Source organism: Siniperca chuatsi, linkage group LG1 (genome assembly GCF_020085105.1).
Source record: "Siniperca chuatsi isolate FFG_IHB_CAS linkage group LG1, ASM2008510v1, whole genome shotgun sequence".
In the NCBI taxonomy this organism is placed as follows: Eukaryota; Metazoa; Chordata; class Actinopteri; order Centrarchiformes; family Sinipercidae; genus Siniperca; species Siniperca chuatsi.
The window spans coordinates 13,028,472-13,056,261 of record NC_058042.1 but is presented as its reverse complement, the minus strand read 5'-3'; the positions used below and the strand labels follow the sequence as shown (position 1 = coordinate 13,056,261).

The 27,790-nt window shown below is 40.7% G+C and overlaps 2 protein-coding genes across 3 annotated transcripts; one reads left to right on the top strand and one right to left on the bottom strand.

The window, feature by feature from the left end:
- Positions 1–426: 426 nt before the first annotated feature.
- LOC122878043 lies at positions 427–7,262 on the top strand. The gene is made up of 8 exons (XM_044200366.1): positions 427–828; positions 1,488–1,620; positions 1,706–1,851; positions 2,170–2,287; positions 2,751–3,482; positions 5,007–5,167; positions 5,291–5,408; positions 6,328–7,262. Exons 2-8 carry the CDS (start codon positions 1,503–1,505, stop codon positions 6,711–6,713), a joined length of 1,779 nt encoding a protein of 592 aa, XP_044056301.1. The 5' UTR covers positions 427–828; positions 1,488–1,502; the 3' UTR covers positions 6,714–7,262.
- A 1,142-nt stretch (positions 7,263–8,404) lies between these two features.
- On the bottom strand, positions 8,405–26,695 carry tpp2 (tripeptidyl peptidase 2). 2 transcript variants are annotated; one of them, XM_044200312.1, is made up of 29 exons: positions 26,370–26,695; positions 25,288–25,416; positions 24,968–25,063; positions 24,494–24,598; positions 24,224–24,348; positions 23,928–24,091; positions 23,593–23,747; positions 23,414–23,490; positions 23,200–23,327; positions 22,601–22,849; positions 22,384–22,499; positions 22,051–22,222; positions 21,755–21,912; positions 21,585–21,661; positions 21,404–21,510; positions 20,550–20,704; positions 20,210–20,326; positions 20,008–20,108; positions 19,785–19,881; positions 19,556–19,693; positions 19,197–19,441; positions 17,934–18,012; positions 15,975–16,013; positions 15,357–15,508; positions 15,154–15,250; positions 14,872–15,002; positions 13,791–14,040; positions 12,797–12,916; positions 8,405–12,607 (listed from the first exon to the last, which is right to left on the bottom strand). In XM_044200312.1, exons 1-29 carry the CDS (start codon positions 26,532–26,534, stop codon positions 12,518–12,520), a joined length of 3,834 nt encoding a protein of 1,277 aa, XP_044056247.1. In that variant the 5' UTR covers positions 26,535–26,695; the 3' UTR covers positions 8,405–12,517. The 2 variants fall into 2 exon arrangements, with proteins under 2 accessions (XP_044056247.1, XP_044056255.1); XM_044200320.1 differs by lacking the exon at positions 15,975–16,013 and having other exon boundaries at positions 26,370–26,690.
- Positions 26,696–27,790: the final 1,095 nt, after the last annotated feature.

Sequence of the window (27,790 nt, the reverse complement as noted above, 5' to 3'; positions counted from 1 at the left end):
TACGTGTGTCGTTTTTTTACATAGACTTTTGTATGATAAGACCTCCTTTCATCTTCAGTTATCTTTATCGTCTGATGAACGCATTGCAGAGGAGGTGACACAAACTTAACAGCAATTACAATGAGTTTATGAGGCTTTTAGATTTTAAATGTTTTGGTGACAACACACACATTCAAGGGCTCTCTGTAAAGATGCTTTCAAGCCAAACACAAATGACATATTGGCCTGGTTTTCAGGGGGGCTTATCCCCCTATGTGTGGCTATTTGTAGACTACTAAATAAAACTGATGCATTACCAGTGTAACGTGCAAAATCTGGACTGGTTTGAAGCCACAATCCAAATCATAAAAAGTTATTTGATCACTGCAGCTTGAAATCATTCAGTAGAGTTAGTACAAAAGCCAGATTTTACAGGTTTAGTATTCCTTCATATTATATCTATTCAAATTATATCCAGTATGAGATTACAGACTGTGGAGGCTTCCAGGAAGTACCAGCAGAGAAGTCCATAAGCAACACTGGTATCAAAGATCCGTGACTGTTGGTATCATGACATTCCTGTCGTTCGCTCTCTCCTTTTGGCTCTCTCACCAAGTCATCTTCGTTAGTGTCGGTGTATGTGTGTGTTTGTATCTACGTGTACTCTGCTCCTGTATCTTGCTTGTGTTTATTTCTACTGGGCACAGCGCTAAAAATACCCTCATGCCCTTGTGACGATGATGGGTGTGTCCAACAGGATGCTGAGTCTCTATAACCTTGCACTCAGAGGTCTCCAGATGCAATCAGATTGCTCCTGAGATCTTTCACTGGGAAATAAAGCAGCAGCAGGTAGGTCAAAGGTCATAGGTAGGGTGTTTGAACGTGAAGTTTTCACCATATTACTTATACTTGTATAGATACCTTTTTTAACAAGAATTTGGATAATATGTTAGGGTTTGGAAAAATTGTGTTCTCCCAAACTTGTTTTGCCTTGTTTGACTGGCTAGACTATAGCTCAGGTAAAAGAAAAGAAATAATTATATAAACACAGCAAAATTATGGCGCACAAGGCTGAACTTACAGTTGCAAATAAGTAAGCTAAATATAAAAAATATCAGAATAGAAAATCTGTATGTGGGAGAAGTTTGCCTTCACGGCTTTCTGGCAGAAAGGCTTTCTGCCTTTCTTTTTTCCTAAACCTAACCAAGTAGTAAGGCTTTCTGACAGAAAGCCCTGGGGGCAAACTTCTCCCATGTGCAGAAAATCTTCTATATCCCCTCGTCTGTTCTCTTTTATTCTTGTTTTAATAATAATGATTTCACAATAGTATCAAAAACATGAAGACAAAGAAGAAGGATAAGAGTTAAGAGAAAAAAGCAATCAAGAACCATAAAATGAAGGTTAAAAATAAACAGAACTATTATTACATTAAAAAAGTTAAAAGCTCAATCTCTAATGCATTTTCTCTATTTTTACATGCATAACTGATATATCTGTCTGTCCAACAGTACACAGGATTTTATATGGATACTTTGTCCACACACTTTGTGGAGGAAACCAATTATATGAGAGGCGGAGAGGAAGAGGAGGAGGAAGAGGTGGAGGAAGATGGGGACGAAGAAGATAAAGAGGAGAAAAAAGGTGATAAAAAGCAGGAAGTAAAATTTCAAGACTCACACTGAGCAGAGATGGGTCTCATGTTCATTCAGACTTTTGTATCATTCAGATGAATCAGCCGTCCAGAAGCAACAAAGACCAGCCTGGGCGCCGTGTTTCTTCTACAGAGCGGGTAAAGAGGTGTACCATTATGTCGGGCAGGAGATCATCATCGAGGAGGCTCTTGACTCCTATGCAGGCATGATATGGCCGGCGGTGAGTAGCACCTTTTTTGAGATTTGTAATCTCATTTGTCAACACTGTATTTTGTAGGGGTTGTAGTAGTCTGTAGGTTCAAACACATGTCACAGTGTTAGTGTCAGTTCTGGATTATGGGGATGTCATAAATCAACATGCTGCTGTCTCCACTCCGAGCTGTCTTACTCATTGCTGGTAAATTGCCATTTTATATCTCATCTTTGCTGCTCTGGCACTCTGGCCCATACTTAACCTGCTCCACTGATGCTTCAGGAGCCCCACATCCCGAAATTCTTTGACCCTTCTGTAACTCAAAATCATCTCGATTGCCCTTAGGCTCTGGCTCTCTGTCACTACCTGGAAACTCATCGCGAACAGTTGAGTCTTGTGGACAAGGCGGTCCTGGAGATCGGGGCAGGAACTGGCCTCGTGTCTGTTGTAGCAGCGCTCCTCGGTAAGAGGTTCAAGTTCAACTTAATTTGCCATTTGCACAGGTACAGAGTACATGCCAGTCAAAAAACAAGAAACAAAGAAGAGTCGGTGGGTAACGAGTAGTTAAAAAGAAGAAGCACAGAGAATGCATCTGGGCCACACATTGAGTAAAAAAATGTAGTTAAAAGAAATAAAAAAGTACCTAAAAAGACATAAAAATAGAGGCAGAAAAAATACCTTAATATATATACAGTGGCTGTGGTGTGTGCAGGTGTGCTTAAGTGAACACATGTAGTATCTTGTACAGGTTTCACCAGCAGGCCTGTTGCACATGGACTGAACATGGTCATGTTAGTATGAGAATGTTGTGCATCAGTATGTCGATAGGTCAGTCTGTATAAGAGGAGAAACCATGAACCTGAGAGGTTACTTTTCTGAATTTTTTGAAATTTGGAATTTTGAATTATTTTTCTTACCGTCCTCAGGTGGCTGGGTGACAGCCACCGACCTTCCAGTGGTCCTGAGCAACCTGAGATTCAACCTGTGCAGGAACACCAGGGGGCGTTGCAGACACACTCCCCAGGTGGCAGCTCTGTCCTGGGGCTTCGACCTGGAGAGCACCTACCCTACATCCGTCTACCACTACGACTACGTGCTGGCAGCTGATGTGGTCTACCATCACGACTTCCTGGACGAGCTCCTGGTCACCATGAAGCATTTCTGCAAACCAGGAACGACTGTGATCTGGGCCAACAAGGTCAGGTTTGAGTCTGATCTGACTTTCGTTGAGAACTTTAAAAAGGCTTTTCACACAAGCCTGCTGGCTGAAGATGGAGAGATGAAGATCTTCATGGCAACGTGTAGAGAAGAAGAGGGAGAAGGTGATGTGGGGCCGGAAATCCAAGATCTGCTGAGAGAGAAGGAGGAAGGAAAGAGGGAGGAGGCTGAGGATGAGAAGAGCAAAGAGAAGCTTGTGGAGGAAAAACACAATCACTATGTCGGTAAAGAAAAAAGGAAAGGAAAAGACAATGATAACGATGTAACAGAGGAACCTCAAATGTCAGAGCCTGAAAAAGGAGATGATAAGGAAGAAAAAAACAAGCATAAAGAGGAAGAGCTGGAGGAGACAATAGTCCTCAAAGATGACGACTATAAAGAGGATGAGAAGGATAAACTAGATGATTCAAGTACCACAGCCAGTGAAGAAGACGTTACAGGTGAGTCATCTATCAACACATGTATCAAAAGTATTATAAGAGTCAGACATCAAAGTCCGATTTGCTTCTCTTTAAAGGGTCAGTTCACCCAAATTGCAAAAAGAAGAAAACATTTTCTCACTTACCTCTAACCATGACGACATGAAGAGAGTTATTCTTTTATTCGCTCAGGTTTCGAGATATCTGCCACCACCTCAGCATTATAAGGACTATTTCTTCAGTGCAAAGTAGTTCTAATGAAAACTGTTTATACAGTCTGTGGATTAATTAGAGTAACAAAGAAACTGATTCAGGAAAGAGATATTGATGGTGAATTTTTAGCCATGCTAGCGGATGGATGGCAGTCTGTCGGTCTGTTGATCGTCCGCTATGGTCCAGACTGAAATATCTCAACCATAGATTTTATATACAGTCTATGATCTCAACAACTATTGGATGAATTGCCATGACATTTTGTACAGACATTCATGTGCCCCTCTCATAGACTGTGGCCCCTCTGGATGAATTGTAATCACTTTGAGAACTTTCCAAAACTTTTCATGTAGCACAATCATCTGTTCAAGATTTTCTGCAACACTGGTTTGTACTTGATAATATGTACGAGGACCACCAAATGTATTATACCTAAAACATTACCATGTTAGCATTGTCATCGTGGCCATGTTAGCATGCTGATGTTAGCATTTAGCTCAAAGCAACACTGTGACTAAGCCTCACAGAGCTTTTAGCATGGCTGTTAGTCTTCTTTTAAATGTAATTAGCGTTGTGAGCACCGCAAACAAAAGTTCACTCATCTCCATTGTCTTGGTGTGGCAGCAAAAATTTAAAAGGCACACATCTCAAAACCTGCACAGATAAAACCAAACCTAGCTGCTTGGCTAGATACCACACACAAGTTACCACAGCAAGTGAGGAAAAACATTTAAGGGAACCCACCTTTTAACATGAAGTGTTTTTCATAGCTTATAAAAGACAGAAATACAGATCCAAAGAAGGTTCTATAGCGTTTGTTTCTCTTTGGTTTTTAATTCTGTCCGTCTCAACTTCTGTCTTGTGGTTTGGCAGCTTACTAAGTGAAAAAACTGCTTTGGGACTTTTATGTATCTGGCAAGATTAGTGGCAAGAATTAAATGTGAGATGTGAGATTTGAGATGTGAGACATGTGGTAAAACCAAAGGGCGGTGAAGCCAAAACTAGTCTCAACTGAAAGTCCCAATAAAACCAGAGGGCTGATGTTACTTGTCTACTGGTGTAGTGTCTGAACTTATAAGGAAGAGAAGCAGGGACTCCTTTTTATCATTGCAGTGAGGTTATTTGGTTCAAATACAACATTATGTTATGTCTTGTGCCTGTCAGAGTACTGCTGTGCGTCTTTTTATCATATTAAGCTACTGACTCATCAGCTTTTCTTTTTAACTTGTGTTTGATGTTAATGTTGTGTCAGTGTGTTTTCACAGAGTATTTCTATTTTTATCTTTATTGTTTTACCTCTGTCAAAAGTTTTGATCCATCCTTTCTTCACAGGTCAGGCGCACATCAGACAAACAGCTGTGCAGCAGGACAGAACACCAGCCTGGGTTCCCAACATCAGCAGCAGCATTGGTAAAGATATTTACCATTACGCAGGGCAGGACATTGTCATTTATGAGTCCATAGACTACTTTGGAGCAGTGATGTGGCCAGCAGTGAGTACCTACAACATTAAATAAACAACATTGCCGGTTATAGAAGTCGTTGGATACATAAATAGAAAACTAATATTTTCTAAATTATTAAGTAAGTAAGAAGTCTGTCTGTTTGTCCTGCAGGCATTGGCTCTGTGCTCCTTCCTGGACGACAACAGGGAGAGGGTGAACCTGCAGGGAAAGAAGGTGCTGGAGCTGGGAGCAGGAACGGGACTGGTAACCATTGTGGCCAGTCTGCTGGGTGAGCCGTCTCCAGTTCAATTCAGACAACATATACATAAGCCCGACGCAAACATCACAATCAGTCAAATTTGGAAAACATGGAAAGAGTTTGGAAAAGTCCCCATGACACAAAACACAAAGTACATAATAACAGAAATGTTTTATATAGGGTATACACACTCACACACACTGTAAAAAAATGTGTCTGGTATTATTAGGCATTAATTCATTTTAGCGAAATGTATTTGATTTATTGCTGGATTTTGCCACTTTATACCTCATTACAACAAATGAATGTTCATCACAAAAATCTACAAAGACAAAGCACTCTCACAGTAAAATACTCTTATTTATTTTTAGCCAGTATTTTTGCATATAATTTTGTATTTAGCCCATTTACTATATTTTTCTTACATTTGAGAGAGAAGGAGGAATGGGGTTTGCCTGTATAGATAGGCATGTCTACCTACCTATATACGTAGGTAGGCGCAGGAAAATAACTTAGGCTGAGTTGTGGTCTTGTTATAATAACTTAATAATAATAATTTTAGACAATCAACTTAATCTGGCAAACATGAAACTTGCTTAAGAAAGGTATTCTATCACAGTGATATTTTAATTGTCTGTACTTTTTTGTCAAAATAACATTGTGTGGTAATGCATTTGAAAGCAAAGTCTCTTTCTCATATTCAAAAATCCAGCAACAATAAATGTACATGGTCATAGTGAAAGGGATAATATGAGCTTGGTTGTTTCTTGCATTGAAAAGGTTTGCTGTTCAGCAGCCTACTTGGGATGTCTTTGGATGATTTTCCAAACAGTCGGTGCTTACAACTGCATTACCATGCTACATACACCTTAACAAAGGTCACCAGTATGGTCCTTTTACTGTTATTGTAGCTGTGGCGATGACAGATGTCCTGTTTCTGCATCTTCAGGAGCTTCAGTCACAGCTACAGACTTACCTGAGGTGTTGAGTAACCTCCGGGCCAATGTGACGAGGAACACCAGGGGGCGTTGCAGGCACCCACCCCAGGTGGCAGCTCTGTCCTGGGGCTTCGACCTGGAGAGCACCTACCCTACATCCGTCTACCACTACGACTACGTGCTGGCAGCTGATGTGGTCTACCATCACGACTTCCTGGACAAGCTCCTGGTCACCATGAAGCATTTCTGCAAACCAGGAACGACTGTGATCTGGGCCAACAAGGTCAGGTTTGAGTCTGATCTGACTTTCACTGAGAACTTTAAAAAGGCTTTTCATACAAGCCTGCTGGCTGAAGATGGAGAGATGAAGATCTTCATGGCAACGTGCAGAGAGTGAGAGACAGAACATATATGGATGATTACTCAACGACCCTACTGGGTACAGGCCCCCGGGGCCCCCTAAGTCAGAGCGACTGTTATTAATTAACTCTTCAGGAAGTCAAAGGGCCCAGTCAAATGTTTGCTCCTGGTCCTAATCTGAGTAATTTAACCAAGTATGTGTGGGTAGGAAATAGGATCCACTTATCATATTTTGTTAATTTTTACAATATAATACAGCGGCACAGTGTATATTTAAGCTACAGTAAGCCTACATTACAATTAGTAAGGCAATTTAAATTTGTTTGACAGTAGAATAGCTCAGCTTTAAGAAAATGTAACCTGCATCATAGGTTTCCTTTGATGGTTTCCTATAATATTTTGTACATAAATCTGTAAAATATCCAGTTTGGATCTGTAGTGGCAGGAAGCTGTGGTGAGGATTTACACAGCCTCTCTTCATCTCCAGCAAGAACAAAAGTACAATATTTCCTTGTGAGATGTAATGGAGTAGAAGTATGAAGTTGCATAAAATGGAAATACTCAAGCAAAGTACCTCAAATTTGTACTTCAGTACAGGACTTGAGTAAATGTACTTAGTTACATTCCACCACTGTGTGTGCATCCAATTCAATTCAACTTTATTTATATAGCGCCAATTCATTACAGAAGTTATCTCATTGCGCTTTTCCTATAGAGCAGGTCTAGACTGTACTCTTTATAATATTAATTACAGAGACCCAACAAATCCCACCATGAGCAAGCATTTGCAAGCAGAGGCCCATTGTCTCATAATGCGTCCATGAGGAGAGGGTGTGCTTCAGAGTTCATGTACATACAGATTTAAAGCAAAAATGCTAATGTTTTACACTTTCACTTACAGAGGATCTGATGATGTTTTTCACTCCATGTCATCCAGGTCTGACACTATATTTACTACTTTATGAAGCACTGTGTTCAGCCTAAAATGGTCAAACCTGTGCTACATAAAAGGTTCAAGACTAGTTCATTAGAGTCACATCAATTATCTCTGTGTGGATGTGAAACAATTAGTCGATTCATTGATTGACAGGACATCTTTTTAGTAATTTTTTCAAATAAATGCCAAAACATTTGGTGGTTCCAGCTTCTCAAATGTGAGGATTTAATGCTTTTCTTTTTCATAAATGATAGCAACCTAAATATCTTTAGGATTTGGACTGTTATGGGACAAAACAAGTTATTTGAATGTCACGTGGGGCTGTGGGACATTTCACTATTTTGACATTTTGACAAAACAACTGATCAATTAATCGAGAAAACAATCTGTAGATTAACTGGAAAAGAAAATAATTGTTAGTTGCAGCCCTTTCCCAGTGTGTCTGCATCAGTTATTTTGGCATGTGAATTTTTTGGCATGTAATTAATTTAAAATTTTTTTTTTTTTTTTTTTTTACATTTCTTTTGTTTAATATAGTAAAGAAATTGAAGGGAAACCACTTTATATTATTACTTCTTCTTGTGCTTTATTTTGTCATTTCTGGACAAACTCTTGAACAGCAATTTCAAATGTAGAGGGTAATGAAAAGAGTAAAACTGCTCACTTGCAAAGCTTCAAACAACGTGTAATTCATATTACAAAACACATCAAAATTATAGAAGCCGTTGTTAGATGGGTTGACACTCCTGGAGATGAGGTCCAGCACGAGTGATGACCAGGGCACACTTTGATTCTTCCAAATCATTTTTATTCAGTGTTGTTTTCCTTGTTTGTGACTTAATTCCATGTGACCACAAAATAGGGTGACAGTAGCTCGGGTCTTTCCCACGTCATCGAGGAAGAAATGAGTATAAAATAATACTAAGAGCATACAACCTTATCTCATAACATTCTGTAAAATATTGGCATTTACTAGATTTATGACTATAAATATAAACACTCAACATCCAGAAGAAGCATTTCTGAAGTGTTTCCTGACACCAGCAGAATGAGAGCAACAGATATGAGAAGTCTGTTTGGTGCCAGAAATGGACGGTACCAGTCCTGTGGTGAAAGTTAAGGCCATTTTCGGAGAGACTGTCATTGGCAACGCGTACTATAGACAGCTGAGCCCTGAACGTGATATCTGTCTGAACCAAACCCCAAACACAGGAAAGAGAAAAGAGGAGGGAGGGGAAAGGACAAAGAAAAGAAGATGCAAAAAGTAAAGATGATGAGCACAAATTGTGTCAGAAACCAAACCCAACTGACTCCAGTAAACCCCTGCGCACTTGGAGAGGCCCTGTGCTGAGGCCGCACAGTGTTATTACCCCTGGGTAAACATGAGTTGTAACCACTGATTCGCTGTGTATGTACGGTCATCCCAGAAAAGATTATTTACTCTGATGAGGACGAAAGGCCTTGGCTTGAAAGCAGCTGCTTTTATATTCTTAAAGCATGCGCCTTCCACTTGTGAGAAACAACAGTGAAAGACCACAATTCAGAGCCATTATGTCTAGACCAGTGGTTCTAACACAGGAGTTTGATCATTTGAGGGCAAATCCATTTTCTTCTTCTATTCAATATTATTATGCCCAATTTTATCATTTTTATTCTTTCTGATAAACTTTCATTTTCAGCCTTCATACTTTCTTTAACAATTAAACCAACTTGACATAGCAAAGTCATTCTTTGGTTAAAGAAATACTAGACTGTGACAGAAAATCTCACAAGCGAAAAAGTTTGAGAATCACAAATATAAAAGACAAAAAGTGAATATGTATCTTTAGCATGGTACTCTTTTGCACTGGCGCTGTGAAAACTGACAGCCATGTGTCTTTGTTTGTTACATGATTCAGGTGAGATATTTTAAAAAGACCATACCAGTGTTTTTTAGTTTTACCTCCAAACTTGCACGCGGTGCAGGTTTTTTACATTTTCAGATGCATTTTACCAACCAACCATTCCATACTGTTTCCCATTAATTTCCATATGACATGACAAGCAAATGGTAGACTCTTCAAACTTGCTCAAAGGGGAAGTCCACCGATGTAACACATCAGTCTGTTTGCTGGTCTTGGGGAGTACAACTGAATATGTGAGAAAAGTTGTATAAAAGCGTTTCGTGGCCACAGAGGGAGCTGCGTGAAATCTGATAAATGTCCTCAAGTGATGTCACTTGAAGACTATAAGTTTGGAAAATGAAAATAATCTGGGGTTGAGGAGTTAGAAAGAAGTGAGACCTCTGTAGCCCGCTCCTCATCTCTGCTTGAGGCTAGCGGCAGGCTATATTAGCCGCTACTACCATAACAGACCTGAAACTCGGACCGAGCGGTCAACGGTCAGGTTGCATTGTAGGTAATGTAGGCGGCAGGTTTTGACAAGGAAGAATGTGTGGAATAAAAAAAGATGATATCTCTGTATCGATTTTGATACTTAAAAACAAAAACAAATTTAAAATTGTCCATCGTTAGTTCGACAATGTCATAGGAGTGCGATGCTAAAATCGGTGGAGTACTCTTTCAAGTTGTGTTTCATCACAGTGAACATGAAGTCTGCATTCATTGTTGTCTGAGTTGCATTTTCTTTGCAGAGTGAAGCTCTGAAGACTTTTCAAATCAAAATGCATTTACACTGTACTGCCAAGCAGCAACATCGCAACTTCAATAAAAGAAATCCCCTGAAAACGTGGTTTCGAATATGTACTTTGACACTTAATGTTCATGACTAAACAAGCACCAATCAAAGTTAAAGTTAGTGGTGGAAAAAAACATTGTTGGTTATTATTTATTAAGAGTTTAACATTCAAAAACTCAGCTAATCTGCTTCATCAGGACTGTGTGGGTGTAGTTAAATTATGTTTTCATTAAAAGATTGGTAAATCCTGATTAGTGCTGAGAAATAGGCCTGTACCACCTCAAACCTCTGAAACAGAAATCTCTCATGTGAAATAATGAAAACTGTTCCAACTTGTTTGTGTGTTCATGTAGGACCCCATCGCTCATAGTAAAAAGATGGAGAAATGTGGTTTTCAGGGCCTTTAATGCAGACTTGGTGTTCACTATAGATTTATACAACTCAAGCAAGTTTAGGAAGTCAGCTAATATTATTATATTGTGAAGAAATTAATGAAACCCAACAGCTGCCTGGTCTAAATAAGATAATATGCAAAACGGTTAGCTGTGAGGTAAAGTATATGTGATTTGTAGTAAATCAGTTAAAACGTATAAAACCACTGGCACAGTCCTTTAAAGTAAATAAGGTATCTGAAGAAAAAAAACAATTCTCATACCCCCTCTAAATGGCTATCATTTCAGTTCTGTTGGGAGAAAATGTTCATGTACACAGAATATGCTCACAAGTACACGTAAAGTCATTCACAAACACACACTCATGAAAGTAACACCAGTGGATATCGTCAGAATCTTGTTTGGGATTTAAAATCTTTCAAATTGAGACAAACTAAAATCTGCTTCCAAATAAAACAGTTTTTTTTCCTAACATCCTAGAAGACATGCATATATGCAAAATACATCAATTAGAATAATATTTGTATTATATACCTATTGCATCTGACTATTTTTTACGTTATGTGTATGTACATTATTTTATGACACTGTGTACAAATGCAACATTTTGAATGCTGCAGAGAAACGTCTAACACTGTGTGAACATTTTACAATGAAATCTGATCTGAACATCCTACCGCTGCCCACAACTGCATCTGTTGTGATAGTGAGGTCAGTTGGATGGTCGTCAAATGTGCTACTCAGGTAACAGTAGTATGAAGTGGGTGGCCAACACCTCTGGGGGGTAAGTAGAAGCCAAGAAAGTGTGTTTGTGGCTTCCTATTACCTATTAGTCACTGACGGCCTGCATACAGTGCACGAACACGTCATACAGCCGAAATGAGCTTTAAAACCACATTTGACACCAAAGGCTGATGGGTGAAATAACTGCGAGTGGCTGAGTGTTGACTGACGCTACTGATTCTGCAGCTTCCTGTGGTCAAAACCCACGCATTGTTTTTCATCCCATCAGAAAAGGTAAGGTACATGTAGAAAGGCACCTCAACACTGTTTTGTGTTCTGAGACTGCATACACGAGTCTGAGCCTAAAAAGACAGACAAGACTAAATATTAATTTTATCAGCCTGGCCTGGCTGGAACAATCAAAAAACAAAGAAAAAAGATATTAAGTTCTGTCCAAGCCTCCCTTTTATTTCAGGGATCAGGTAGACTCTGCGTGCCCTCGTCTGTCCGAATATCGTGCAGCAGCAAGTCCTCCCCTCCTCATAATGACCAGTTTTTCTGCTGTCGATTTTTTGCTTTTTTTTTTTTTTTTTTTTTTTTAAAAAGACTTGGGATGCATCCCTGGAGTCCACACTGGTCCTTTTATAGTATTTACACAGGAGAATGAGGTTATTTATATGATACAGAGTCCGGACAGCTGAGAATGGGTGGATGTGAAAGCTTCCAACTGTGTAGATGACACCAAAATAAAAGGATTCAACACCCAACTAAGAAAGCACTGAGCTACAGTATCAACAAGCCTTGGCAAGAGTTTTGAGCATTAAATGTGACGTTCATGTGATGTTCAACAAAACATTAAAAAGACAGGACGAACTTGATCCCTCGCCCTATAAAAGGTGTCGAGCGCATCAAACCATTTACACTCAGTGTTACCATTCATTTTGGTGTTCACCTACATCTACATTTTGAAAAACCAGATGCATAGACCATGTGACCCTGAGGGACATAAGATCGAAGTTACCATGTAATGGACCGTGTATGGCCATGCTGCTCATGCGTGTGTGTGTGTGTGTGTGTGTGTGTGTGTGTGTGTGTGTGTGTGTGTGTGTGTGCCTAGAAAGGTGTGAAGTCTGCGGGGTACATGACAGGGAGCCAGTTCTCACTGAAGTTGGCGCAATGTGTCCATCGGAGGTGTCGCATCAGCTGGAAAACAAAATACAATTTTTTATAAATACTGAACAGGAAGTGATTCCAAGGGAACAAAGCTGAATTTCAGCTAACATTTGTACAATCAGAAATTATTCTACTCAGTTTTTGGAGAGTAAGCAGTCACAAATATCTAGCAAAGATCTTGTTATGTTGAACAGATATCAGCCGTCACTGCTCTCATACCTGGATGCAGTTCCTCATGTTCTCTTTGCTGGGCTTCTCCTCCACCATCTTTGAGGCGTATTTTAAAGCTCGGCCATACATCTTGTTGACAAGGGCGTGTTTGTATGAAAACATCAACACCTGAGCAGTGGAAAAGACAGGACAAACAAAATATATTAGCATAACTTTTTTTTTCCCCAGGAGAGAAACCAGAGGAAACCACATTGTTTTAGGGACGACCTTCAGAAAGTGTGGTCCTTGCGACTGATTATACAATGTGATAAAATTGAGAAAAATTCTCAGGTAAGGGGATGAGAACAACAACAACAACATTCATGGTTATTAAATGATAAGTCTGGTGATATTCTATACTTCGTAAATCCAGTGAAAAGACAAAAACCACCAAAGAATTGATTTTAATAACAAGTGCAGTCTATAGTCGAGGCCTGACATCTTATTCCTCAGTGTCGTAGACCTCAAAAATACATGTCACCCAGTGCCACACTGTTGCACTGGGTGACATGTTCCTTCATTACTTTGAACATGGGCACTGTACTTTGTATTTTGACTCAACCCCACATTCACCATTCTGCTTCTGTAACAAATGTGTATGAATAGGCGAGTGAAAACAGTCCCCAACAAATGCACCATTTACTCCTGTTTAAGTAACATTTGCCTAGAACTACACTGCCCAGCTGTTTTAAGAAATTATTTAGCCATTCTTGAAAATGAAACTATATATTCGTGACTCGTTTTACAAAGATACGTGTCTTCAGTAGGAACCAATGGGCTTGGGGCTGACAGCCACAGACAGGGGAGGGAAGTCAGAAAGTATTGAGAGAGAAACTAACACATTTTGGTTAAAAATATAGAATATCGCCAGCCTTATCCTTTAATCCCACATGGCAGATATATTCACATCAGAATATGTAGATCAGTCAACTAACTTAACTGTCCTCCATTACAATGCAACAACTTTGGCCTTTCCTTCATTTTCTAAAAACATTTTGCTCACCTTGGAGTCAGTTAGCTCCACCCACTTCTGCACCTCCCAAAATGTATCCATCAGGGCTTTGGCCACGCTGTGTAGGGTGTCGTCAGAACTGCTGGCCACCTGTTCCACAACCTCCTCTGCTGCCGTTTGTCCCGTGGCGACAGCAACGGCACCATCCTGCGGCGCAGGGGGCAGCAGGAGCTGGTCAGCCAGAGCACAGCCCTTCCTACACAGAGCGTCCAGCAAAGACGACTTCTGCTTCTCCATGTCACTGAAACAAAGATGTTAACACAGACAGAATTAAGGCCTCAGGGTTAAGCAGTTTTGTTGGCATGGTCTACTCAGGGTTCCCCATGTTTTTTTATAGCAGAGGTGGGCCGCCTCCCCTGAAACAAAGACCACATCATAAAGAAATCAATACATTTTTACAAAATAAAAAGTGCAGCTTTAGGGAAAAAGAGCAGCTATTGCCATATATTAAAAGTGAGACTATGTAACTTTTGCTGAACAGTGGCCACTGTTGCCACAAGTGACCATTACTGGATAGAGGTAAATGCTAAAATGTGGTGTAACAGTAAGCAAAACTAGAGTCACACAGTCAGTAAATTAACTCACTACTGTTGTTACACAGCAATATCTATCACAAGTTTGCTAACACTAGCCAGCATAAACTACTGGTCATATCAGACGACCGTGTAAGGCTGCATCGGCAAAACCCTTGAGTGCACTGAATTGAGTAAGGGTGTGTTTATTGCTTATGAATGAAAATAACGTGTTATTTCTTCTTTCTAAATTTACACAGTGCTGCTTTAATGGGTGTGTCAGGATCAGGGTGGGAAACTCTGCTACTGTACTTATGAGCTCATGTTCTATGCTTGACAACTTTTAAGGAAAATCTAACCGTAGATACTGTAATAGTCAGATATCACAATCTGTAATGTTCAATGCACAAAGAGTTTTTGCTGCTAATTTTTGTGTGGTTAACCCACTTTTTCTCCCCTTGCTCTGCTTGCCTCTTTACTATCAACTAAGTATGCCTTGATGAATGAGTCTCACGATGCTCATATTCCTACTATTAATATTATTCTTCAGTGTGACATACGTCTTGATAGAAGCGGCATCAGGCCGAGGGTCTGTCTTCATGGTGAGGTAAACAGCCAAGGCCGTCTGGTCAATGTGGGAGAGGACGATGTCAGCTGCTGATATCACCTCCCTGAGACGTTTTACACGCTCCTAAACACAAACAGGAGAAAGGAGAAATGACGTGAGCAGAGATTGTTGCATAGTTTAGATTCAAACATCTGGAACAAAATAATTATAACAAAATAAGTTTCCAGGAGCGTTTCCTCCATTTCCACTTTCTCTTGCTGGTGTGTATCATTACCTTTTCAGAGTCCAGCTGGTGCAGTCTTTGCACATGCAGTGGAAGGTAGTCCGAGTAGTTTTCCCTCAGTTCATCATAGACGGAGCTGGAGTCCAACCTGAACAGCAAAGAGAGAACATGATAGACGGTTATCAGGGAATTAAAAGAAAAAGGCAAAGCAAGCAATGTGTTGCTGAGCAAAACAGATGAATAACTGTGCACACTTTGTCATCCACTGAATCTTTAAGTCTCTCAAAGCTTCTGCAAACTCCTCCTTCACATCTTTCTCTTTGTCTCCTTCCTTGTCCTTCTCCTTCCCTCCATTCTTTGTTTTGTTGGGAGCAGGAATTAAGTGGTAGACGACTGGAACAATATCCTGTGTGAACACACAAAAAAAATAGTTTAGTCCAAAACCAGTGACTGATACATTCAACAATATCCATGACCTCTTTTACTACTCTGAATCAGCATCCCAAATTCTCACCCTCTTTCTATCAATGTCATGTCCTATGACTCCAAACTCCTTTTGGTTATCTCTCTTTAAAATCAGTTAAGAAAAATACTTTAATACCCATATACAAGTTTAAAGTAGTGCTCATTATCAACTGATGTTGACATTTATAGATCTATTAGTAATTTTACTGACCACCAGAAAACTTGAACTACTCTACATCAAAATAAATACCTAGACTGTTGCATATTTCAATACAGCAATATTGACATGCTTTGACATAATTAATAAAGATACAACAAATCCCAATTAAGGTAAGGAATAAGCCAGTTCCTGATGGTAGGAGAGCTGTGGACGCTCTGTTGTACAGTGTTTCTAGCTCATCCAGTACCTTTTTAAACTTCCCTTGTCGTTTTGCAGAGGCCTGCCCCTGGTGGTCAGAATAACACACAGTAAGGAAGAGACAACACAAACACACCAAAAAGGATTCTCTCTTTCTTCATTTTATCTTGCAACTTCACTCAGAGACTCAGAGTCTAATCCACCTACCTGTCACACTTAAATAAATGGTACAGTGGTAAACAGTGGTGTAATCCTTGTTTCGGACAAGCTCAGATTTCTATCTTGTGTTCACATCTAACAAATCTGATTGACTTGTTTTTCCTAAATCTGCTCTGCCACAAGGGTTAAGCACTGCATCTTCACTCAGCATGGGAAACTACAGTAAAATATAAAGTGGGTTCACAGTGAATCTTGAAGATAGTAAAATTATTGTGCGTATGAGACTCAGACAATACACAGATCTGCAGCAATGCAATGTGAAACAATATGAAAAACACTGAAGAAAATATTGATTTTTAAATGGGTGCTAAAGTTTGACTGGTAGATCTTTGCATTGGAGCCACTGAGTCAGGCAAGTTCAGCCAAAGACACATGAAAGCTGTATTCAGACGTGTGTTTTGATGAGACAACCCTTTAGCGATGTGAGGAGGAGCACCTGCAGCCATTTGCCATTATACTTTTGCCATTGTACTGTAGAAATGACAGTGAGGGTTATATTTTTGCTATTCCCTTTTAAATTTCACTCAAATCAATTTCTGTGGGTTTTTTCCACACACACACACACACACACACACACACACCTCTGAGTGGGCTCAAGAGAAAGCAGTAATTAGCACATACTAGCTATGCTAATTATGTGATGACATAATTTTCTTTTGTGCAATTTACTTCCCTTTGAAGACAACATGTGAACATTAGGGCTGGGTATCAAACCTAAATACCTTTTTTGACACCGACCACAATGTGTCTGTAGCACAAAGTATGGAAAACTGTCATGTACAGAAAGCTGGTCAGATTCACAATTTCGTTTACTAATCCTGTGATCAGATAGTTTCTGATTTAATCACAATTTTGCCCCTTTTAGACAGTTTTATTTGGGAAACGTTCTTGTACAGCTGTTTGTGTTTAGACATTTAACATTGTAGAACTTTGATTATATTGAAAAAGGTGTCCAGATTTGTCAAAGTAAGGTTTAAAAAATAATTATTTTGGCATTGATGCTGAAACCCAAGCATCCTATCCACACTAATATTGAAAAAATTCAGTTAAGCAACTGAAGCCATTTTAGACAGATTTTTTGTTGTCTTTATCTTTCCAAACTACTATTTTTTGCATTTTCACATTGTGCCTGACGGCCGACAGTGAAGACAAGGTCCAGAAGTCGCTGACTGGCTGACAGATTCCTTTTGAATTGATCATGTTCGCAACTAATTATATTTTTAATAATCTACTTTGCAATCTAATGAGCCAATCAACAGCCAGATCCAGTGTGTTGAGATCTGACAGAGGTGATGGCATGTGCAACATCAAATTGTGTTTTTTGAGAGACAGCAGAAGCATTGGCAAAGGCAAATAAGTGAGAAAAGGTAATAAAATGGCATGCAGTAACCAAAAAAAAAAAGACAGCAACTAATGTCAGAAGCAACAGACCAGACAGTTCAGGTCTGAAGGTGTAGAGATAAACTATACAGAACCTTAAAAAAGGAAAAGCAACAAGCATTGGTCTTCACCCCTGATCCTCAGGACCACAAGTACTTCAAATCACAATATTTAAATTAGTGAATTTCAGATTTTCATCAATAAAATCAGGTCAAACTAAAGGATTGGCACGCTAGGCCATGGTAACCAGATATATTCTGCAGTGCAGTTTGTTATGCATTCACACAACAATGTGGTTAAGTCCCTGATTAGATGAGGAGACTGAAAACTACCATGGCTTTAGATCCTGAGGAGCAGGATTGACTACTGCTCTGGAGAACAGAGGCTAACAACATATAAGGCCACTCACTGCTTTCTTGCCATACTCGCTCTTAGGGACAACCAGAGAGCCTGAAAGATAGCATCCTGGACTCGTCCCCTTTGGGATCCTGGGGAAAAAAAAAAAAAAAAAAAGGGGGGGCAGCAAGAGAGAATAAAGACAGGACATTTTAATCACAGTAATATCAAATGTTGAAATATTTATTCAAGGAAGGCTTTTGCTAACCAAACATGCACTTATCCAGCAGTATTTTTGAGTATTCTGAGGTTTAACACCTTTGATAAAGAGTACTGTAACAGTTAGTCTGTTTACAGGACACAATCTTCATCTCAAAGGAAATTTAATGCGTCTCCTGTAAATTGTAAGAGTCTGAAAAGATCTGCAGTTGTACCGTTATGTCCTGGGAGTAAATTAAAAGTAATCTTTGTATTTCTGTAGGGCCTCCTGCTTTTCTGTGATCAGGCACCAATCAAGTTCAGCAGACTGATTCTTAAGTAAGGCTTTTTTGTTTAGTGCATGATGAAATCCTTCTATAAGATCGTACAATAGAGTGCTGCAGGAATAAGTCCTAAAACCCAGAAAAGAGTTAGCATTTTTTGCACTTTCGGTTCCCTCGTCTTGAAGTCAGTGGGTTTTTTTTTTTTTTAATGGGTTTTTCGTTAGATGCCTGAAATAAAGTCTGTGGTTAACACAAGCTTAAGAGATTTTCATATTTTGTTCTACGACGTAAAATACGTCAGTAATAGCCCACTCGTGAATTTTGAAGCTTTTACGTGTCTTAAAAAAGGCAGTTGCTAACAAGTGGCTGAATGAGACTACAGAGGTTGTCTGGGACATTAACTGTCATCACGCCGAACACGAAAACTCATCTGCTCACTAGTCCACCTCTACAGCCTTGTTGTGTTTATACTCGCAGTCTTGCAAACTATTATAACTCACGCTAAGAGAAAAGGCTTTTGTAGAAGAGGTAAGCGTGCAAAATCAAATAGAGTTGGAAGCTTACTTACTAACGTAAGCTTTTTACTTCTGGCGATTGCATTTACGCTTCAAAAATCATAAAAGTGGTGTTTATTTGTGAGGATTATCTTGCTGAAAAAATGTATAAGTATCATAAAGTCTTGTTTGCCGCAGACCTATTTTCTTTTCTCTATAATCCAAAATCCAAAGGAAAAATCCCACTGGCTTTTTGTCGAGGGAACCATAGCGATGCTCACTTCCGGGTTGGCCTACAAAAATACATCATCCCTGCAGCACTCTATAAAAAGAGAAAAGTCCCTCGCCAAATTGACTCACTTGTCATCTGGCAGGGCTGTGACGTAGAAGGGTTGTGTGATGCCCGGGCACAAAGTGACAGAGTTCGCCTTCTTCTTGGCCATGAGGGCAGCCCGGTGTGTCTCGTAGACATCTAGACTGAGTGTGGTGGACAGACGGTGAGAAACCACAAAGGGTAGGTCCTTAAGGCGCTCCAGCTCACTGGATTGCTCGTGGCGGACCTGCAGACGCACAGTGTAGTCTCCCTTTTCCAGCTTCAGAGAATACTGGAGGAATAAAACAAACAGATGTGTTAGCTCATGGCATGCACACCTGGAACTTCTCCTTCTTATCCAAAAGATGTAATCTTAGGGGCAAGCCCTTCATGTGTCTCAGTGTACCTGGTGTGGGTAGGCGTCCCCTGAGCCCAGTAGCCTCTTGTTCTGATCAAACAGCATCCAGAGCTGACTGTCGAACTCAGACTCGTACAGCAGCTCACACAGCATGGGACAGCTAGGGGTAACCTCTCCACTCTTAGGCTGAGGACAGAGCAAAAGTTATACACACACAAAAAGAAAAAAGAAATTTGCATTTTCCTTATATATAAAGTGCTGCTGGTGTTGGCAGTACCTGGTGAAAACTGTAGGTGAGGACAATCTCGTAGAGTTGTCTGTTATTAGGCAGAACGTCCCTCACTCCCAGGGCTTTAATCTTTGAACTTAAGGGCCTTAAACAACATGAGGGATGAAACAATGAACTGCACTGATGTGGAACAACAAAATGTACGTTGTGTGTGAGTGTGAGTGTGAGTGTGTGTGTGTGTGTGTGTGCGCGCGTGCGCATGAGCAGTTACCTGAGAGGCTGAACCCAGGACTTGAGGGTGATAGTGGGGGACACCTCCTCGTACCTCAGAGGCGACGACACATCAAAACTCGTCACACCCTCTGAGGCATGCTGGGTAGAGAAAAATGAGAGTTCCAAATAAAGAACTGACACTGTCTGGGTTGTATCTTACTTGTCAGCGTTACAAATCTGTGCATCTGTACTCTTCTTACTATGTGCAGGGGTGAAGGGGAAGTGTTGAGTCCGTGGAACAAGATGCTGTAGTCGACTGTGACGTCGCCCAGGCTCGCCCACCAGCGTGCAATGCACAACTCTACTACCCTACCTGACTGGAGAGGAGAAATAAAACATGCAGAAATTAGTCCACCATTATGTCATTTTTATATGTATGCATCTACAAAATGAAGGGACCTCCATTCCAGGCACTTATGGATGTCATCTGGCAGAGGACTACAAATGACAACTAGCTTTTTTTAGCTGACACTGGTATATTTACAGAATGATGCAAAATCCCAGTCAAATAAACTTATATTATAAATGAAATATACGTACCAGCACAGGGAAGGCCTCAGTTAGTGAGCCTCTTTCCAACAGTGAAGAGAACTTGTAGAATTCATTAGCTCTGTATGCTCTCTGTTTGACGAGATGCACCGCATGGAGAACAAACTTTGACGACACATCTCCCGAATGAGAGGTCAGTGTGATCTCTGCAGGAGAGAGACAGGGACAGAGAGGTGGAAAACAGAAGAACAAGTAGAAGAGAGAATATAGAAAACAAGAAAGTGGGGGAGAAAGACAAGAGGAGGAAAAGAGAAAAAAAAGAATTAAAGATTAAAAAGCCACATTTTGATTATGCACATATGTTTTTTTTCAGTAGAGTAATTTCAAGTCTTACTACGGACTTCTGGGCTATTTGATAATGCTGATGGATTAAAATTTTTTCCTCCATGCTACAGTATATTGCACTTGTTTTGCCATTTCCAACAATAAATAAATTTGACAGCAGCACTCTCAAGGTAGGAGGACCGTGGGAAGAACAACCTACACAGACACTGAGGCATGAAGCTTTTTTTTTTTTCCTTTTTAAAAACACAGGAAGTAAGGTTTCCAATAAGGATAACCGAAGTGCAAAAATGGTCCTACTAGTAAGCATTAGTGTTGAGCCCTGCTAAGAAGCCACTTCACAAATAAGTGAGGCCAACTTTGAAATTGAAAACAATCTACTTCACTAAAGCTGAATGTTCAAATTGAAATGGAAATGTAAGGTCCTTCTTCAAGCACATGCTGTACTGAACAGAACAAAATTCAAACAAAAAAAATCTTGATTACCTGAACAAAACTATTAGTGATTGTAGATATGATTTGCACAAACACACCCCTTATCACACATGACTTATGACACTGACCTGCCCAGGAGGCTCCCTGAGGAACAGTGATGAAGTGGCGTCTGATCTGGCCTGGTCTGAAGTGGACATCTGTGAAACACACCTCCTGATTGCGACCATCTGTCACTCTGTCAGATGAAAGAGAGGGCTGTCAGAGACACACAAACCTCTTACTGGAAGAGTATATGATGTAAGAACTTACTTTGCAGGGATAATAACTGTGATTGGAACTCTGAAAAGGGGGCCACAGGTAGGTGCTGCTGTATCATACCCACACACCTAAAAATAAATACATTCAAAGTGACCAGATTAACATTAATAGACTCAGAAACAATGTCCATCTTTTCCTCCTACGCTCTTTCCTGTCCCTACCTCCGTGTAGTGCACTCCCTCTCTCAGTCCCACAGGATCGATGCGGACATTAACGTGACGACACTGGTTCATCAGCTCTAGATGGGAGGGGCACTGGACCCACGGGGCGGCACATGTTAGCGCCAAGTGTAGCTGCAAGGAGATTCGCTCAGAGTTTCCTGTGATGGACGTTAGAAGAAGACAGATGGTGTAAAACTAATGAAAACACTTGTCCACACTAAAATAAAAACCACAAAAAATGCCTGTGATGATTGTGTTACTAGCTGAACTAGCTATGAACTAGCTATGAACAGTACCTGTGTTCTCTGGGAAGATGGGTTCAATTCCTACTCCATGATCTGAGGGTGCAAGAATTTGGGCTGGGTCTCTGAGGTAGATGCCTTTCTGTGTTCCCACACTTACGGAGAAGCCTAGGTGGCTTGTGGGTAAAGAGGCGTGTTGAGTGAGGTAGTCTAATGCCCTGTCCACCTGAGAGGAAGAAAGGGAGTCGATTAGTGGATGGCACACAAACGCATGTAAAGAAATAACAAAATACTTATAATAAAAAGAAAAAAAAAAAGAACATGCTAAGACTGTTACAAGAGACAGAAATGGAAATGTATCCCCTCTAGCAGCTATAGTCAAGTCACCTGGATTATTCCATGGCCCTGTGCAAACACCTCAATGTCTTCAACCTTCAGAGCTGTGTTTTCCAGGGCTCTCCTCACCGCAGGAACAGAAGGACAGATCCCATTCTGCTTCAGTCCTTTTAAATCACACAAAACCACACACTAGCATCAGATTTGCATTTGCACACATTTCCATACATGACAAATACCCTCACGTCTAGTATCGGCCTGGAAGCACCTGAGAGGATTAGTGCGATGCCTCCACAGGCATTAGGGGATGACATGGATGTGCCGTTCATCAGCTGGGTACCACGAAGAGTCCAGTTCGGTACTGATGCAATGGCACCGCCAGGGGCACTGATGCTGACCCCCAGGGCCCCGTCTGTACTGGGGCCCCTGGACGACCAGGTGTACTGGTTGGGAGGCAGCTTCTCCCTCAGGGAATACTCTGCCACCATCATGTCTGGAGTCACATATGCTCCAACTCCTAAAGGAGAGAAGGGAGCAGGGTGCTAATTACTTTAACATCACAATGGCTAAGATTCTTATAGCTAATGTGTTTCTGTCTTTCCTGCTGTGAATAATAAAAACTATACAGCCATCTTGACTTACACAATTAAACAGGCTAAACTATTAACTTTAGCATGTGTCTGTTTATGACCCAGTGTGATCATGGCTACATACATCAGTTTTCCAGAAATTGTACATACTGAATTATTTTTGTTGTTTTGCTTTTGTCACACTTCAGGTTACATGCAGTTTGAAGATGTAGAGTTGAATGATAAGCACTTGATTGTTGGTTTAAAAATAAAATCCTTATGTCATCAGTGTTTGTACCTATGACACTGCTGGTGGTTCCACCTGGGCAGCCGACCGTGGAGAGGCACGGGCCATTGTTTCCTGCACTTGAAACAAACATCACATTGTGCTTCTGCACAGCCTCCGTGATCACCTCACAAATCCTCCTGAAAGACAAATCATGACAAAAATCAGTGATAGTGTGCAACACAAAATAAACCCACACAATCACACCCCCTGTTGGAATACATACCCTGAATTGGGCCAGTGGGTGGCTTCCCCATAGCTATAGTTAACCAGGTCACACTTGTAGTTGATGACTTCAATCATCTTTGGGTGACAAGAGAGATAAGAAAAATTGAAGGGTGGAAAAAAAAAAGAACAAAAAAGGTAGGCGAAATGCTAATTTATATTTGAGTTTGGGAAATATACCGCGCGGATGAGCCCTGTGCCTGTTTCCATGGTGCTGAGACGGGTGTCTCCAATCTTCAGAGCCAGGATTTGAGCACCGGGGGCCACGCCGTTGCGTTCAGGTTCCTCTGGGAAGTAACCTGCTGCAATGCTTGCCACATGTGTCCCATGAGCCCCTTTAAAAGCACACAAGTTAAACTGCAGAATACGCTGAGGACTTCTACACAATATGCAGCCTTAGTTGGTGAACCTGCCATAACTCGCTGTTACACTGAACATCTTTTTGTGCTAACTGACTGAATCATGTGAAGCCCTCTTTTCTGAGAAGATAGATTACGTGCTTTGGGATACCTCACCTCCACTGGTGACGATGCAGAGCGTGTTTCCCTCATCATAAATATTAACAGAGTAGTTAAGCATCTCAGCATTTCCTAACGTGGCATACTCTTGCTTCTCTCTGTAAGAGCTCAGCACAGTGCACTGGGACAGCTCGCCACACTCTGAAGTGTCGACTACAGCCCTAATGAGAACAAACAGTAACAGATGATGTGAAGGAATAATATTCTAATGGTAATCAGTAGTAGATAGTGAAAAGGAAAAGTAAAGAACTTGGTGTATAAAGAGGAACAAGTAAACAGTTGGTATGACTTACTTCCATGTGATGCCGTCGTTCCAAAGCACACAGTCATATACAGGACCAGGATCACTGTACTTCTTTTCTAGTGATGCCAGCAGCTCTGACTGACTCTGCAGCTCTTCTTTCTGCAACTTCTCCATCTGAGGAGAGGAAGCAGGGTGAAGGATACATGTGAGAGAGACAGTAGTAGAGAGAAATCAGATTAGGAAACACCACATTACTGTGACAATCAACTGCATGCAAACCCTGACTAGTACACAAAGAACTCAAGATTGTAGGTCTGACCTGTGAGGGTGTTGGGTGAGAGAGGTCAAACTCTTCTGTCTTGCGAGAGACCTCAGCAAGTGCTGCTCTGTGTGGTGGGTCCCACATCTTCTCCTTCCGCTCTTTCTAGTAGACAAAAGTGCCATAACAACAAAAGTACCTTAAAAACACCCAGAGGATGACAAGCCGTTACATTTTCATTCATTTTATCTACAGGATTCTGACAATATAAATTCTTGTTTTACTAGTCTGGAATTAAACTATACCAAGTAGTAACACTGCAATGGAGAGAGGCTATCAGCAAGGATAGGACATACAACCACACCTTAGCATCTAAGCTAAGAAACTAACCACATCTAAGCTTGTGTTTGTGTTAGCAGTCCCTGTGCATCTAGCCCTGTGCACAGGTCTCCAGAGCACAAAGCTCTGTTCACAATCATAGTTGCAAAATCAAACCCATGAAAGACCTAGTCCAGTAATGTCATGTCTTCCTACCTGTATTCTTTCCTTAAGAGCCTTAGGGAAGAACTCATAACCATTTTTAACTCCAATGTGATACTTCCCTGATGGATTGACCCAGGCAGGAGGGATCTGGAAGACATAAAAAAAAAAAAACAGCGTGTGACAAATGTGAAGAAAAATACATAGTTAGATTTAAAAATGGGCTATACATAATCGATGAAAGAAATCATTACACATAACCACAAAATGATTTCAGATGTAGGACAATACCTGTAATGGGATATTTCCTATGTGCCAGCTGTTATTCATTTGTTTTTATTATTAGTCTTAATATCAAAAAGGTGTCTACTGACCTTAAGTGTTCTACCAGAGAGGCCAGTGATTGTCCCATCTTTAGGTTCTGCCACCATGGTCATGTTCACGTCACCACTGCCTGTTGTATCGATGATGTCGATGATCTTTGGCTTCCCCTCAGTTGTCACCTAAAGAAGCAGAGATGAAGAAAGCGATCAGTACTCAATTAAGAAATTCAGGCAGAAAAGAACGCAAAGTACTTATTCAGTAACTTATACTGTCCAGGGAGGACTGTGGACGTCTAACTAAAACAAAAAATCATAACCTGTCATTTTGAATCTGAACTTAAATCTGAGTAATGTACAAACCATCCTGAAGAGTGAATAACGTCCAATGCCTTGCAACATCTATGTCCCCTTTTACAAATTTGTTTACACAAACAGAAGGGGTCAGATTCAGTCTCTGCCCTTTTAAGCACGAAAGTGGAAGGTGACGTGGTTGAAAAGAAACGGTTGAGCTTAATTTTGTGTATTGATGTGCCAACTAACCTAGTTACACAGACATAACTGTATGGAAATTGGCAGGTTCGTATTAACTTATTTAACTACAGTACTGTGTAGCTAGCTAACTAGATTCCAGTGTGACTTGGCACTTAACGTGCAGTGACGGGTCACTAACCGACAACTAACCTACCATATTTATTTTATTTTAGCTTCTAAGTTACTAATCAGGTCGCAACAGCCCAACCGTATTTAGCCGACTGACATCACAAAATGCAATTACTGAGGAGATTGAAGGAAAACTGACGCGGACAAATTCAACTGTTAGCTGCCAGGCTAACATGCTAGCAGGTATGCCAACTAGCTAACGTTCAGTTAGTTAATTATACGTTAGTCTAGCACCGAAACACAATTTAACAGCAGGGGGAAATACTTGCTATCAATTGCTTTGTGTTGATTTGGTTGTCATAAAAGCTTTAAAGCTAACTGTCACAGTTGTATCTACTGATGCTAACAAGCTAGCTAGCTTTTGACGTTAGGTGACACATTGTGTACAACATACGTGAATGAGTCGGGCCTTTAGCTTTGCTAGCTTACACTAACTAGCTCGAAGCTAACGTGAGGCAGCCGGTCAGATTTACCTGCATGCCGGGGGCCCCGGGATCCACGCCGGTGTCGAGGATAGCGATGAGCACTCCTCGGCCATCGTACTCGGGGAACCTGGTGAGAAAAGACGCGGCGCCAGTTTCTTTTTTGGGGAGCAGCCCGTGGAAGGGGAACGGTTCTTCAGTAGAATGAGCAGCCATGATCAGAAGAGCGACAATGAAAACAAAGCAGCGAAATGGGGAAGAGAGCAAGACGCTGGGAGAGACGGGGAGGAGAGCTGTTTAAAGGGCCAGTGCGGTTCCCCTGCACAGCCACATTACTCTGTAACCTTTACTCAGTAGGCCTTCTAACATTATGTCGCTTAAAATGTTTGAGCTACCTTTATATATCATCACAATGTTTTGCTGATCATACCTGTATACCCAAGGCTGGCTAATCTAGTGGTAAAAGCCCGGACCCTGAACTCTCTGGATCCCAGAGGCCCCAAGTTCACCATGTGGCAGTTTGATCAAACTTAAATTTGTTTGATTATAAGGAACATTTAAACACTTTACACAACACAAACTGAAAAAACAGAGGCCCTATTTTTTATTACATATTTTGGGGTCTAAATGACTAATGGGTACAAAAAGTTTTGGAACTGGCTCAGTAGATCATGGGCGTAGCCTGCATTTCATCAAAGTTTGGGGACGCGTGTCAATATCTGGCCTTTTAAAACTGCTGCCAGGGGCCACTAGTAGTCTACCTTTTTTGTGCTAGACCAAGGTATGAGTGTACCATAATTTGGATGGTGTTTTATCAGTAACTATCACATGAGCTGTCAGCTGAACTGTCTTTGAACTTCAAGAACAAAATAACTAAATAGCAGCTTGGAGAATCATCAGGAGATGTAATGAGCAGCGTTGAGGCTCAGGAAATCCAATCTGTGTATCACTTAATCAACGCCTAAAATATCGGGACTACTACCTCCATCCTGTAAATCTTGTAGTTGGATTCACTGCCTGATAAGTTTACACTAGGTGGTGCTATAATACTGATAGTTGTGTGATTGCTGCAGTCACACTTTGTGCTCTTTGCTCCTAAGGGCTGACTATACTAAGCTGAAGTCATTCATAGTAATGTTTGGCAGTACTGCTGCTACAATTCAAAATAAATAGATTTTGTTCCATAATTAAGGACAACATAATGGACATTGATGTCAAAAGTTTATCAACTTTATCAAAACAAGTCTTCGTGTAAACATCCATCCTTTGAGGAGTAGCTGCTTGCACCAACCACAAGCAGAAAATGCACTTTATAGTTTGAATTGGACCTCACATTTGATTGAATGATTACAAACTCCTCCATGAAATGACACCATTCTCAACCTCCTAGGTTCATAAAAGCCTTCAAACAACTGAATAATAAAGCAAACAAACATAAACAAGCATGTTTTCTTAGTGTCAGGAAGGTTTAC

What these genes read in the sequence shown, in the direction of transcription:
- LOC122878043 (XM_044200366.1), top strand. Translation starts at nt 1,503, where the DNA reads ATGGATACTTTGTCCACACACTTTGTGGAGGAAACCAATTATATGAGA. An exon ending in AGATAAAGAGGAGAAAAAAG is followed by an intron (nt 1,621 to 1,705) that starts GTGATAAAAAGC and finishes TGTATCATTCAG; the next exon opens with ATGAATCAGCCGTCCAGAAG. An exon ending in CAGTGAAGAAGACGTTACAG is followed by an intron (nt 3,483 to 5,006) that starts GTGAGTCATCTA and finishes CTTTCTTCACAG; the next exon opens with GTCAGGCGCACATCAGACAA.
- tpp2 (XM_044200312.1), bottom strand. Translation starts at nt 26,534, where the DNA reads ATGGCTGCTCATTCTACTGAAGAACCGTTCCCCTTCCACGGGCTGCTC. An exon ending in CCGGGGCCCCCGGCATGCAG is followed by an intron (nt 25,417 to 26,369) that starts GTAAATCTGACC and finishes CTGCTTCTTTAG; the next exon opens with GTGACAACTGAGGGGAAGCC. An exon ending in AACCACCAGCAGTGTCATAG is followed by an intron (nt 22,850 to 23,199) that starts GTACAAACACTG and finishes TCTCTCCTTTAG; the next exon opens with GAGTTGGAGCATATGTGACT.